The 14564-nt window shown below is 37.5% G+C and overlaps 1 protein-coding gene across 2 annotated transcripts in view; it reads left to right on the top strand.

The window, feature by feature from the left end:
- Positions 1-14145, top strand: part of LOC132065451 (DNA polymerase epsilon catalytic subunit A-like) — a 41424-nt gene extending 27279 nt beyond the window's left edge. For both annotated transcript variants that reach the window (XM_059458856.1, XM_059458857.1), the window contains 17 exons: positions 1657-1847; positions 5001-5184; positions 5278-5342; positions 7838-7964; positions 8066-8167; positions 8255-8338; positions 8594-8668; positions 8807-8866; positions 8998-9254; positions 9331-9379; positions 9646-9806; positions 9898-9964; positions 10716-10862; positions 11057-11227; positions 11329-11541; positions 12948-13054; positions 13187-14145. In XM_059458856.1, coding sequence (XP_059314839.1) covers positions 1657-1847; positions 5001-5184; positions 5278-5342; positions 7838-7964; positions 8066-8167; positions 8255-8338; positions 8594-8668; positions 8807-8866; positions 8998-9254; positions 9331-9379; positions 9646-9806; positions 9898-9964; positions 10716-10862; positions 11057-11227; positions 11329-11541; positions 12948-13054; positions 13187-13547 — 2421 coding nt within the window. In that variant the 3' untranslated portion in view covers positions 13548-14145. The remainder of the gene's footprint in view (positions 1-1656; positions 1848-5000; positions 5185-5277; positions 5343-7837; positions 7965-8065; positions 8168-8254; positions 8339-8593; positions 8669-8806; positions 8867-8997; positions 9255-9330; positions 9380-9645; positions 9807-9897; positions 9965-10715; positions 10863-11056; positions 11228-11328; positions 11542-12947; positions 13055-13186) is intronic.
- Positions 14146-14564: the final 419 nt, after the last annotated feature.

A 14564-nucleotide genomic window follows, 5' to 3' on the forward strand; every position in this document is an offset into this window, starting at 1 on the left:
TTACCCTTTTGGATATACTTACACCAGCAATCTTTTTGCTGGTTTACAGTACTTGCATTATCTATCAAAAAACGAACCGTCACAAATATGTGTTATTTTGGTACAGTATGACCCTTATTAAAAATTGGTACAATATGGTCTCAACATTTTTTTTTCTCTCCGTACCATTTTATTTCTATAAAATTAGTTTTAAATATGAAAAAATCATAGATCTCAAGAGCATAAATCATAATTTATCAATTTATGATATCAAAAGTCTTCCACATTCATCAACCCCCCAACACACACACACACAAAAAAAAAAAAAAAAAAAAAAGAAAAAGAAAGAAAGATATAAAGTCTTCCGTTACTCTGCACTTGGTTTGTGAATAGTGTATGCCAACAAAATTACAACCAAAAAAAAAATCCAACAAAATTATAGTTTAGAAAATTTTCGTGACATGCGTTAAAAGTAATAATAAAATGAAAGTCAAAGATCTGTTAACACTTAACACATTACAGTTACCAGTTTTAAAAAAAATCTGTTAACTCATATTTTTTGACCAAAACCATTAAATTTTCCCACCAAAGCCAACGAAAGCTTATCAAAGCAAAGAATGAAAACTTCCAAGTTTCATTTTCCTTTAGCAGAGCCTTTCTTTTTTGATGAAGTTTTCCTTTACCTGAGCCTTTTCTAGAGTTGAATATCTATGGTGTGTTTGGTCCGAATAGAGCACCGGCATTCACAGGACCAATAAATAGCTTAGCTGTTGGCTGTTGAGATAGGATGATATTACCAGCTTAATCTTTCTCAAAAAGTTCTTTCTCAAAGACAATGACATTACCAGCTTAATTATTTTACATTTTATGGAAAACGTTTCCTTTTATCTTCCGTTCTTCCTATTTCTCAAATTTCCTTTTTCTAAATGAGGAGAATATTCCATGTAAATTATATTTACTTGTAACATTATTTTAAGTTGGTACTAGATGAGGAACATAATTTGTTGCTGTTGTTGTACTAGATGAGGACTATTTGTTGTTACTACTGTTCTCTTTTCCTTTATTTTTAGCATGGCTTCTCCACTACTGTATTTCCTTTCTGTACTTGATTTTGATATGCTTTACTTAAGCCGAGGGTCTATTGGAAACAACCTCTCTACCTTCACAAGGTAGGGGTAAGGCTGTGTACACACCAGTCACCACCCTCCCCAGACTCCACTTGTGGGATTACACTGGGTGTGCTGTTTTTTTGTTGTTTGTACTAGATGACGACCATGAATAACAGCAGCGCAATACTTTATGAATCTGACAAGAGACAGTCTTTTCATGAACAAAAGATGCTCTCAATATAAAATGGTGGATCTTCCCCTTGTTAATGGCAATCATAATACCTGAGAAGTAATTCCTAAAGTGTAGAGGATTTACTCCCAGTTTCAATCATAGAGCATGCGCTGGGGTTCACCAAAATAGATATTTTCCCTATGCGCTCCAGTCATTCAGCAAGATATATGTATGTTAGTTTTTTTATGTTTCATAGTTCTGGGTTGCATGATTGTGATCTCATATTTTTACTGAAAAAGAATATATCTCTTTAACTCTTACTCGATACTCGTCTGGTTAAATGTTGGACATCTGTCTATAACTGCTGCAATATGGCTTACGAGATTATTTGATCAGGGAATATATGAAACAAAGGTTCCATTAGAGTTCAGTGCTATTCTCCAGACGGGTTGTGTTTGTAAAGTTGATAAAGCAGCTAAGAAAAGGAATCCACAAGATGGTTGGAGTTTGAATGAGCTGCATATGAAGACAACAACTGAGTGCCCGTATTTGGATCAGTCAATAGCTTTCTTCTACATATATCATAGGTAAGTTCGGACCCCTTTGATTCTAGTATATACCTGCTAAAAGTTACAGCTAGATTTTCCATTTCAAGTTTGATATTTTATGTTCTATGATGAATCATGATATATTCTTGCAACCCTGCTTTGAATTCTTCTTTTCTTTGAGCCAAGGGTATCGGAAACAGCATTCCTACCCCATCAAGGTAGGGGTAAGGTCTGCGTACCCAGACCCCACTTGTGGGATTATACTGAGTATGTTGTTGTTGTTGATGATGAATCATGATATATTATGTTTAGTTCAACAACAAAATACACAGTGTAGTCCAACAACAACATCATGATATATTATGTTTAGTTCAACATGCATGGTAAATGCTTGTCCTATATAGGAAACATGTTGGTCAGTGACACTGTATTAGGAGGATACATATAACAGTTTTGTTTCATCAAACAAATATTTGAATATATTCTTACTTGACTATGAAAGATTCTCCCCATGTATTAAAAGATCCTCTATCTTCTGATAGTTAAAGTGGCCAGGTTCCAAATCCCAAATTCTGAAGTAGTCCTATAACTCTCAAACTTACACTAACATGACCTGTGGTCGACTGTTGGGTACTCTATAGACATGATTACCCATCAATTACCAGTTAAATCCCATTCACTTGCCAACCCTGGTTCCGTCTAAGAATTACAGCAAGCAAAGTTTGAAGTGCTTGGTAATACTCTAAAAATAGCTTGGAAGTTCCAAACCATTGATGACCTAATTTTTCTTATGTAAATCTAGTTGGTATCCAAATTTCTTGCCTTACTCTGCTCACTTCTATGTAAATGACTTGGATATTGCTTACGGGTTAGCTGTTTGGCTCATTTCTTCGATTGATTATTCCCATTTCTTAGTCAGATCATATTGGATATTAGGGGATGGGAATTTCAACTTCAAGCTTGAAAATAGAGTTGAATTGCTCTGTCTTTGGTGCAGAGGTAGTGGAATTGTGTTTAATCTGTGTTATTGTAATTTTGTCGCGTCCTGTGTTTGTTCATTTAGTTTTCTCTGAATATTGCTCATCCTAGTGGGATTTGATATTTCATTTGGTGCAACACATTCTAATTGTTGACCTTATTTTTGTCTTCTTTGCTAATCTATCAGAGATGCCTTTTGGGTCCGGGGATGCAATTATGTACATGCCTTTTTCCATTTATCGTTGTCCTTTGGCTAGGTGGCACCTACCTCATTGCTAGGAGTTAAATGTAACGGGGTAGCCTATGCTTTTCTCCTGCTGAAAAAAAGAGGAATCCTTGTGCTACAACTCCTCAAATTCATGGCATCTTAGGGGCTGTTTCCGTTTTAAGATTAAGATATTTGAATCGGAATACATATCTAATTATTAAGCTATTATCTCAAAGTTTCAATGTTTGATAAGTAAGACCTTTGATTTCTCAGCATCTGAATGTGTCTAATTTTTCATATTTAAAAGTTAATAAATATAACAGTTACCAGTTTAAAAAAAAGGGTTAATAAATATAAAATTTAAATAAAATTGTAATTGAATATTCTGTCAACAAAATGTTTGAGAAAATCTTATTTTAAACTAACCTTGTTTCTATTATATCTGTTCTCTATAAAATGCAAATCAGTTTCAATTGCAAGACATATTAATCACGACAAAAGCATCAGAAATTGAAGGGACATGAGGCTTAATATTTGATTAAATAAATCTCAATGTTTATAGAATATTACAACTTTCACATGATGCTGAAAGGCATACAATCAAAAAGGAGTAGCAAAGTCGAAACTCAGAAAATATGCTTCTTCCAGCTACTTTTTGGATCTTCCTTTCTTCTTCTATGCAACTCTCTTTTTTAGATGATCTATGGCTGTGTACCACTCCTTCTATTCCCACCTGTTTGTGGCAGTTGGTGGTATTTATAGGAGAACAGATGAGGAAGGGAAAGTAGGAGTATAGACAAGAAGAGGAGAGATTGATAATGACATCAGCAATGGTGGCTGTTTGTTGGGAGTGGAAGTGGTGGTGAAAGGTCATCTACCCAAGAATCTTTTTGGGCCATAAAAAATCTGATGAACCAGATTTATGCACAGCAAATAACTAGTTGTAAAACAAAAAACTACACTTAATGGGCTTAAATCAGAATGATTCAGATCTAGATCACCAATAAGTGGAAATAGTCTTACAAACATGCTCTTAGTAGCCCCTTATTTTCTTACTGAGTTGATTGACAAAGTGTTCTTAAATATAGGGGTGTTTTTTTTGAAACTACCTGATCCATTAGGCTGTCTGTTGGGCACTGCTTTCAGTTTTCAATATTGAACTTTTGCCTCTGTTTCGGCTGACAAATTTTGATTATTTCCCTTAATTTGATCTTTTATTCTAAACTACATTTGGTAGAATACAAAAGATGTTCAGCGGGTTTTAATTAATTTCACTTACATGAAAGTCTCTAATATGTTTTTTTTTTTTTTTTTTTTTTTTTTTTTGAAACTGGTACTATTAAGTCTCTAATATGTTTTTTTGGAACTGGTAAACTAGTAAATCTATTAAAAACAGAACTGACACTAAGTGGTGCCAGGGAATTACTACGTTGGAAGTCTCTATGATGTTTAAGGTTTTAGTGGCAATTTTCCAAAAAGACAGCCCAATACCAATTCTCTCTACACAAACTGGAAATTAGTTCAATGAAAACCAAATCCAAACACTCACGTTTGCTTTTAGAAAAAAGAAAACAAAACCAATTCTTCCAGAATGTCCTCCCAGAACCAACCAAAAATTGAAGCAAAACTAAATTCAAACAGACACGTTTTACATTTTTGGTCCAAAAAGGACCCTTATTCTACCAAAACTAAACCAAAAACCAGTGGTTTTCTAATCCAAGTGCAACCAAATCAGAGCCTTAACATTTTACTTTGAATAACCAATTCTTGAATTTTTCCATAGGTGTAAGCAAACATATCGGTCATCACTAGCATTGATCAAGTAGTTTGTTAGAACGATAATAATTGTTTAACTTCAATTGCAGGCATGTTGCTTGTGTAATTGGGCGTCGATTTTCGCAGCCAATTTTGCTTCTTCTGGATTTAGTCACACAACTGTTTAGGTTCACATTACAGATTTTGCAAGTTATTAAGACTTAATATGTGATATCTGAATTACATTTCAGCGTGTCCGATGGACGAGCTATTTACGTAGGACATTTTCCTGCGTCCAAGGTGGTACATGTTGTGGTTGTTAATCCATTTCAAAACAAGGAATTATCACCACACATTCTTGAAAGACATTTTTATGAAGCTTCCCAGACATTGTCTGGGCAGCCTATCACACAAAAGGAAGGCATTAGTTTCAAGGTAAGGTCGTTGTGTCCTCAAAATAGCATTCACTTAAATAATGTTTTGGCTTTGATCTCATTCTCATCCTCTTATATTTTGGCTCTTGTTTAGGTGGATTACGTCGGGTACATCAAGGACGCTGAGAGGATTCTACAGAGAGCAATTAATGAGCATAGGTTATTTTCCATTATCTTAATCCTCATCATTCTATTTGTTCTTAGTATGCCCTCTTGTCAATCATATAGTTTGAAATTTATTTCTTACCTTTTTAGTCTGGAGGCTGATAGTATACAATTTCTTTAGCCTAAACAACATTCTGTAGGATCATCCATCTCGAATCCTTAGTGGCTTGCTGGTACATATGTTGAACCATATCTCACACTATTTATATGCCAGGAAATGTTGACGCACAATAGTTTTTTTTGGTAAGAAAATGGACGGTGGGCCTTTGTTGACTCCAAGAGTTAGCTAGGGTGAGGATTGCCAAAACCGTATAAGGTGACAACCAGCCCTTTTCTCAACTAATGTGGGATACTGTAACACATCCCGTACGCGCAGGACTAGACATCTAAAGTGTGAATAAGATAATATTGGGGAAGCACATTGGGTCAACCTTGAATAGGGATGGGTGTGGCTTTGATAACAACAACAACATACCCAGTGAAATCCCACAATGTGGGGTCTGGGGAGGGTAAAGTGTACGCAGACCATACCCCTATCTCGGAAGATAGGGAGGTTGTTTCCAAAAGACCCTCGGCTTAAGAGAAAACATAACGAGAAAGGTTAGATAGCACAAGCAACAAAGCAAAAATGCAAACGAAACTAAAGAAAGCGAATAAGTCAAAAAAAAATCGAAAAAAAGGAGCGATGGCTACCACAAATAAATAAGATAATCAAAGTACAAGTTAAAACAACATATAGTAGCAAGAAACAAAGGACAATAGACTATAGATCGAAATGTGGGGCCACTACCTACTAGCCTTCTACCCTAATTCGAGTCCTCCAAAACCTTCTATCTAAGGTCATGTCCCCTCAAGCCGAACCTCGCGCATGTCCTGTCGCAAAGACCTTCCCTAATACTTTTTCGGCCTACCCCTACCTCTTCTGAAACCATCCATAGCTAACCTCTCACACCTCCGCACTGGGGAATCTGTGCCTCTCCTCCTCACATGCCCAAACCATCTCGCCTCGCTTCCCTCATCTTGTCCTCCACTCGACGTTTACTCCAACCTTATCCCGGATATCTTCATTCCTAATCTTATCTCGCATGGTGTGCCCACACATCCATCGCAACATTCTCATTTTCGCAACTTTCATCTTTTGGACGTGAGAGCTCTTGACTGCCCAACACTCTGCCCCGTACAACAAGGTCGGTCTCACAACCACTTTGTAGAACTTGCCTTTAAGTTTTGGAGTGGCTTTTCTTATCACACAACACTCCCGAAGCAAGCCTCTCGTACCATCCACTCGCGCCAATACGACGTGAGACATCATCGTCAATATCCCCATTTTCTTGTATAATAGACCCAAGATATTTGAAACTTCTTTTCTTCGACGGCCTCGGGTACCAAGCCTCACTTCCACGCTGTGCCCGCGTGTCACGTCATTGAACTCGCACTCCATGTACTCCTCTCTTGGTCCTACTCAACTTCGAACCCTTTAGACCCGCAGTTTGTCTTCAAACCTCCAAAGCCTTAGCCGTTCACCCGCCGCGTGTCTCGTCGATCAAGACTATGTCATCCGCAAATAACATACACCATGGCACCTCACCTTGAATTCGCCGTGTCAGACAATCCATCACTAGAGCAAATAAAAATGGGCTAAGAGCTGATCCCTGGTGCAACACCATCTCCACTGGGAAGTGCTCCGAGTCTCCTCGGAGCATGTTAAGAAAATGGATTGTTGGCCAAACACAAGAACAAAAGCTAGTTCAAAGGTGAGGATTACCTTAAACCATATAAAGAGACAACAATCCATTTCCTCAACCAATATGTGATACTCTTAACTTCTAAGCTACTTAACTGGGAGGAATGAATTATTTCTCCTTGAATTTTGAACATATTGAATTTGATCAACCTGTTTTTGGCTAATACAAGCATTATAGTATCACCCAATTCTTCATTGGTAGACATGGTTATGAACTTGAGCAGCATCAATAAGAATAGACCATCGTGATTGCATGTGTGATGACAAGTTAAACATCCAGGCCGTCCACACACAGACACATCCTACACCGAGAGAGAGAGAGAGAGAGGTTGTTTGCTTGTAACATGCTATACAATTTTGGATGTTGGGGGAATCTCAAGACTGATAAGACATATTTTGGAGTTATCAAATTTATGTTTCTGTTTGTGTTTTCCTATCTTGAAACAGAAACATATCGCTTTGAATTTCTTGGCCTTATTTGACCTCTTTTTATGCTTTCTATTGAGCCGAGGGTCTTTCGGAAACAGCCGTCCTACCTTGGTAGGAGTAAGGTCTCAGACACTCTACTCCTCCCTGCACCCAACGTTGTGGGATTTCACCGGGTTGTTGTTGTTGTTGTTGTTGTTGTAAATATTGAACTCGAGCTATCAGGAAAGATTCAGCTTTTTCCAGAACATTTTTCTTACATATTTAGCCCCATATCATTTGGTAAGTGTCTCATATAAATCTGTTTGTTGACATACAGGAATCATGGACCTGCAGTAGCCATGATTGAGTGCCCTAATGCCCATTTACTGAAGTCTGGCGTACGAGCTTTGCATGATTTTCCTTGCATCAGTATCCCTTGTAATGTTCGGGATAGCCAATATCAGGTCCAACAATTGATGATAGTACCGGATTAAGGAGCAATTGGTTTGTGTATCTTATCGTTATGTATAACTCAATGAAACAAAGAAAAATTTCTCCTTTTCAGGCACTAGGCTGGCAAAATGTAGCAGCAAAGATTGGAATGCAGCGGTGTGTGACATCCTCCCAGTGGCTAAATGAAAGGATCACTCTCTCAAGATATGCCCATGTAATTTCTTTATTACTCTCTCCTCTCCAGTATAGCATAATCAAAGAAAGTTCTGAATGTTAAAGTTTCCAATTGCCTCATTTGTAGGTTCCCATGGGGAATTTTGATGTTGATTGGCTCATGCATACAGCAGATATCTTCTTTTCTAGAGCACTTCGTGATCAGCAACAGGTTATCTCATTCATATTGAACTGTACTTCTTTACTTGATGACAGGTTTAATCTTTCTGATGGTATAGAGTGCTCATATATTCACCTTCATAAGTGGCTTTTTAATTTTTTTTGTTTCCTATGTTTCTCTCATCTTGCACTTTTGCAAGCAAGAATATTTGTTGTAACTCTCTGCCAACTTAATTTTTTTTCTGTGCATCATAAATGCATTTTTTAGATATCCTTACATGATCATATAAATCTTTGATTCTCACAGGTCTTGTGGATATCTGATAATGGCATCCCTGACTTGGGGGGCATAAATGATGAAGTATCATCGTTTATGGATGAGGTCAAATTTAACATATCAACTTCTTTTATAATAGTATCTGCTTTCTTTATTTCTCTTACTGATTATTCAAGAGAAATTTTATCCTTCTGACATTTTCCTTGCTCACATTTTAAGCAATCTTGTGTTTTATGAAAGCAGGTCAATCAACCGGTTCTTACTTACCCGGGTGCATATAGAAAAGTCACTGTTGAGCTGAAGGTCTAAATTTCCATCAATTTTCTTTCAGTTGCTTCTTTCCTATGTATGTCTGGTATAAAGTTCCCAATACACAGGTAATACTATTAAAATTTTTACTTAAAAAATCTTCTTATTTCTGATTCTGTGATTAGATTCATCATCTGGCTGTCGACGCTCTACTGAAAAGCAACCAAGTAAATGAAATGGAAGGAGGCACTCTGTTTGGACTGGACCAGGACCCTATGACGAGTTTTACTAATGAACAGTACTACTCTGATGCAACGACCTCCTGTGCACCTGCATTTCGTGTACTCAAGCATTTGATTCAGAGGTGCCTTACAGATGCAGTAACATCAGGAAACATATTTGCTGATGCAATGCTGCAACATTTGTACCGATGGCTCTGCAGGTTTGCTTGCTTCTTTCACATTTGTTCACAATTATATTTGATAGCTAATGCTACATTGTCCTTCTAACTTTTGCAGCCCGCGATCTAGACTGCATGACCCAGCTCTTCACAATATGCTTCACAAGGTAATTTCTTGAATAACAAACTTCTGGGTTGTCTGAAAAGGACATAATGAGTTCTATTGGCAGTCTAGATGCATGATGTGCCTTGTTGTTATTAGTACTGTGACAGTCCTTCTCCAACTCCTAAACAAATACTTTATTGAAACATAAGACATTGAAGACATCTATTTCTCTGGAATGTGTCCCAGCATGATAATTCATTCACACGTGGTTTCCATTTCTTTTTGCACTCATCAAAACTGGTGCTTTAATATTTTCATAATTGGCAGGTTATGCAAAAGATGTTTGCGTTGCTTGTGGCTGAACTCCGAAAATTGGGTGCTGCTATTGTGTTTGCCAGCTTCTCAAAAATTATCATTGACACTGGGAAGTCAGATGTATCTGCAGCCAAAGCCTACTGTGATAGTGTTATTAAAAATGTACAAACAAGGTCGATCTCTTGAATCTGAAGTTTTTTTTTTTTTTTCCTCAACAGATTTAGTTATTTTTGGATGTCTTCCCTTACTCTTATGTATCTGCAGAGAATTATTTGAGTGGATTGAACTTGAGCCCTTGCAGTTCTGGCACTCATTGCTTTTCATGGATCAGGTTAGCTGTGGCAGTTGGCTTTATTTGTTTTTGTTATTAACATTCTAGCTTTCTGTTCTGTCTTTTCCTTATCCTTTTGTTGTGTATAAGTCAATGCTGATACATGCATTGAGAATTTTAGATAGGAGACGATCATGTTCTGAGTCTCTAGCTGTATACTAGTTGTTGTCACATTTTTCTTCGAATCATTAATTTCCTTGACTCCCTGCTTTTGAATTCGCGTTGATGAATTTGTTGCTCACTAGATATCTCTTGCAGTAGTTTGCCCTAGCCAGCCTTCTTTGTGCTGGGAAATAACTTGTACTCCCTCTGTCCCAATTTTTGTGGCACCATTTCCTTTTTAGTTTGTCCCAAAAAGAATGTCACCTTTCTATAATTAGAAACAATTTAACTTTAAAATTCCCCTTTTAACTTTAATGAAATGATTTATAGCCACACAATTGTCTAAGATTTGTTTTAGACCACACATTTCAAAAGTCAACCTTTCTTTCTTAAACTTTGTGCCAAGTCAAAGGGTGCCACATAAATTGGGACGGAGTATTATCTTTTCAACCCAAATGAATGTTAGATATGATGGCCTAAGTTAATCTAAATGAAATTGCAAATGCATCAAATCGGTAGGTAGAATCCATTTGTAAATAATATTGAAAAAAATTGGATATCTTGCCTCATGGAGTATTCCATTATTCTGAGATGTTCTTTCTATCCTCATTTATTTAATTTCCGTCTTACAACTTTCCTTTTATGATAGTACAATTATGGCGGAATTCAAGCTAGACTTAGTGATGGGCCTTTAGAAGCTAACTCAGAACCAGGTGAAGAAAGTGTGTGTGGTGAACCTCAAGTCGACATTGTGTCAAGCTGGAACATTGCAGAAAATTTACCGAAGGCAACTCAGGTATTTCCCCCAGCTAGAAACTAGACAGGAACATTGCTTTTATTATATGAAGGTGCAACAAGATACAAGTGGACCCACCAATATTAAAAGTGCAAGTTAACTTGGTCGCACCATATTGCAACAAAACACAGTTGATCCCCAGTCTCCTTGTTAAGGTGTTCTACCTTATTAATCGGTGCTGATCTTTCATGCAGGATCACTTCATTTTGATTGTTTCGGAGTTTATGTATGTTCCATGGAAATATGCACAAGAACAAGCTACACATCGAGCATCTACTAGTGATGGTGATTTTTGCACACCATCAATCCCTGCGGCACTTGCTGAAACATTTGATTTGCAAATGGCAGATGATCTAAAAAAGAAGGTATCTTCTATGAATCATTCATAGGCATCCCTCGTCATTGTCAATTTTGTGCTGGGTTCGTTAACATGTGAGAGCTTAACTTTAGAAAATTCTGCCTGCAGATCCGAACTTACTTCACTGACAAACTTCTGAAAATTGTTTGTGACCCAAATCTTCAAATGAAAGTGATGAACAACTCTCAGAAGACCCAGGAGACATCAGATGCAAACCCACAATCTTATAGCCACGTCCAGAAGGGAGATCCAGCCTTAGAGTTCATTAAGCATGTCTGTGCAGTTTTGGCCCTTGACCAGAATGTGCAGCATGAAGTTCTGGTATTAAACGCTTTTCAATAGTCCCTTTTCTTACTAACTAACGAAATATGCATTAGTAATACCTATTTATTATGTGCCAAAACGACTGCCCTGTGTCTTGTATATCCAGCCTCCTTGGCTGTTAGTTAATGTGTTCTGCTTCTCAATGCTTGTTATTTAGGCTTGTTAGCACCTATGCATTGCTATCGTGACAAAGCTGCAAAATAGTCCGTGTTATGCTCTTTTGGCAACAATGCAAAACTCTCAATGGTCCTATGTTCTGGTGTTATGTGCTTATTGCCTTCTTTTCCTTTTTGGTCCTTTTTCTTCTCTTGCTCCCAAAATGAAAAGGTTTGTAAATGCGAAGGACCTTTCTCATTTACCTGTGATTTCATAGACTATAACTCATAGAAATGATTTTTGTTCTGCATCATGCATCTGTCTGAAGGCTTTTTCTAGTTTCTCCTTTGCTAAGAAATGAATCTTAGGCCTAACTCAACTCCAAATACTAGGTCTTGAGGTGAGGATTTCGCCAAACCAAATTAAGGAGACCAAGTATGCATGCCCAGGACTGGACACCTGGGATGTGGGATGAGTAATTGGTCTCCACATATGATTTGGGTAATCTACACCTCAGAGCTAGATTTTGTGGTTGAGTTAGGCCCAATCCATTTCTTAACATGGTATCAAAGCTGTCCCAGTTCTTGGTTTACTTGATGTTGCGCTGCCATGTTTTATTGTTCACGCTCCAAATATCCACCCTTGGGAGGTTGGGGGGGAGGGGGGTGGTTAGAAATCCCACATTGGTTGTGGGATGGGTAATTGGTCTCCTTATATGATCTTGGGCAATCTTCACCACAAAATTTAGCTTTTCGGGTTGAGTTAGGCTCGAGGTCCCTTTTTTAACATCCTTCATTGTAATAGTACGTCATATTTCCTTCTCAATAAACCAGTATGTTCTGCTAATGTTTTTAGTTCCAATTTGTTGTGCGCTTAGAACTTAGAGATTCTGATTTGAATAAATATGATTACTTCGCCGTGTCATATCATAAGCTAAATTATCTAGTGATGCCTATTGAAATGTGGATTTCAACAATTTAATATAATTAATAAGTTATTTTTTTTCCTATTTTTGCAGTATAATTTTTGGCGAGTGAGATTCAATTCAACCCTTTGCTAACACCTAGCTCCCCTTCCCCCCCCCCCACCCCCTCGGTTCTTAATTTCTATTGGGAATGCTCCATCCAATATATTTTATACGACGCTCATATCTTTTTGAGTATACTCCAAAAAGAACGATGCTTTTATATATAAAAAAACTTAGCGTGTGACAGTCTATTAATGGCTAAAGATAAGTTGGATTTTCACTAGTTAACATTTCATTGCAGCTCGCCATTAATTAGTTTTTATTGCTTCCTATTATGCAGATCATGAGGAGAAATCTATTAAAACTTGTTCGTGTGAGGGAATTCGCTCCGGAGGCAGAATTTCGTAGTCTCTCTGTATCATATACCCTTCCAAATGTCATTTGCAGGTAAATGTAGGGGAGATAGGTGTTAAATGTAGGGGAGATAGGTGTTACTTATCTGCCACTGCTGGGCTTTATCTTCTCTAGAATATCCAGGATATTAGTTGCTTTCTAATTTCCATGATCTGTTGCTTTCAGTTACTGCAACGACTGCAGAGACCTTGACCTGTGTCGAGACAAAGCTTTGATTTCTCAGGAGTGGCGTTGTGCTGTGCCCCAGTGTGGGCAACCTTATGATCGTGAAGCAATGGAAAATGCTCTTGTTCAAATTGTGCGTCAGAGAGAGAGGCTATACCATCTTCAGGATCTGGTATGCCTAAAATGCCACCAGATTAAAGCTGCACATTTAGCAGACCACTGTACTTGTGCCGGATCATTTAGCTGCAAGGAAAATGTCTCGGATTTCTGCAGTAAAATGCAAATTTTCTTGAATATAGCCATAAATCAAAAGTTTCAATTGCTCCAAGAATGCACTTCTTGGATTTTGGAAGCCAGATAAACAAGTATCAGATAAGCGTGGCTCATTAGCAGTGACAACAGTTTGAACACTAACATTTGCTGGCTGCTCTGCATGGTGCAAGGGTTTCTCATGGCATCCAAAGCAAGATTTAATCTTATCGATACAAACATTATTCCCATCGTATTCTAGGAGTCCATAAAATGAGAGCTGATCCTTTTTATTCAGCTGTCTGCATGGGCTACGGTAAATGCTCTCGAGGAGTGCTACAGAAGTGCCAGTTATCTCAACATCTGCACCCTTTTTTCGGTGAGGAAAAAAGAAAAAGTGTTGCCTCCAGTACCTATGCTCAACTCCAGATTTACTGGTTTGGTGGAAACTGATTTATATAGAGAGCATGCAGATAATTACTTATATGGAAGGACCAATTCAACATCTTAGCAAGATTTTCTGTATCATGCGCTAGAAATGATACTTCTTTTTGTATTTATGCTACAAGAGTTGAGCTGTATGATATTCGTAATGCAAGAGCAGTAAAATGTAAATAGTCATCCTTTTTTTATTAGTAAATGACAAGGTAGTCAACTGTATCATCTAATTATTTTATAGATTTAGTTTTAGTTTTATGTCTATTTTACAAGAGATCTTTAATTTTACACATAAGATATTTGAGTTAACACAAAAGACTTTTGCAGGATAATTCTTTTTCTATTAATTGTACAGGGCTATGTTTGCTCATTTCGTCACATTGCCGCTGTCGCTCTGCCTCAGGAGGAATGCGCGCGCGCACGCAGATATATTTGCTTTCCTGAATAGTTTTCTTCTCACTTAGTCAGTCACGGAATATAAAGGTTCGCTTAGGTCATTTGTTCATAGAGATAACTAAATATCCTTCTCCATTACATGGCTCTAATTTTACTAAGACTTGCAAGATTACAATACGCTGGACTAGTTAGTCGTATAACAACATTGGTTCGTATCCATAGTGATATGTCAATATATTACTTGGAATTGGTTCGTTATCCTTTCAACAGCCTCCAGGGCTTGGTTAAAGTGGCA

This window comes from Lycium ferocissimum, chromosome 7 (assembly GCF_029784015.1).
Source record: "Lycium ferocissimum isolate CSIRO_LF1 chromosome 7, AGI_CSIRO_Lferr_CH_V1, whole genome shotgun sequence".
In the NCBI taxonomy this organism is placed as follows: Eukaryota; Viridiplantae; Streptophyta; class Magnoliopsida; order Solanales; family Solanaceae; genus Lycium; species Lycium ferocissimum.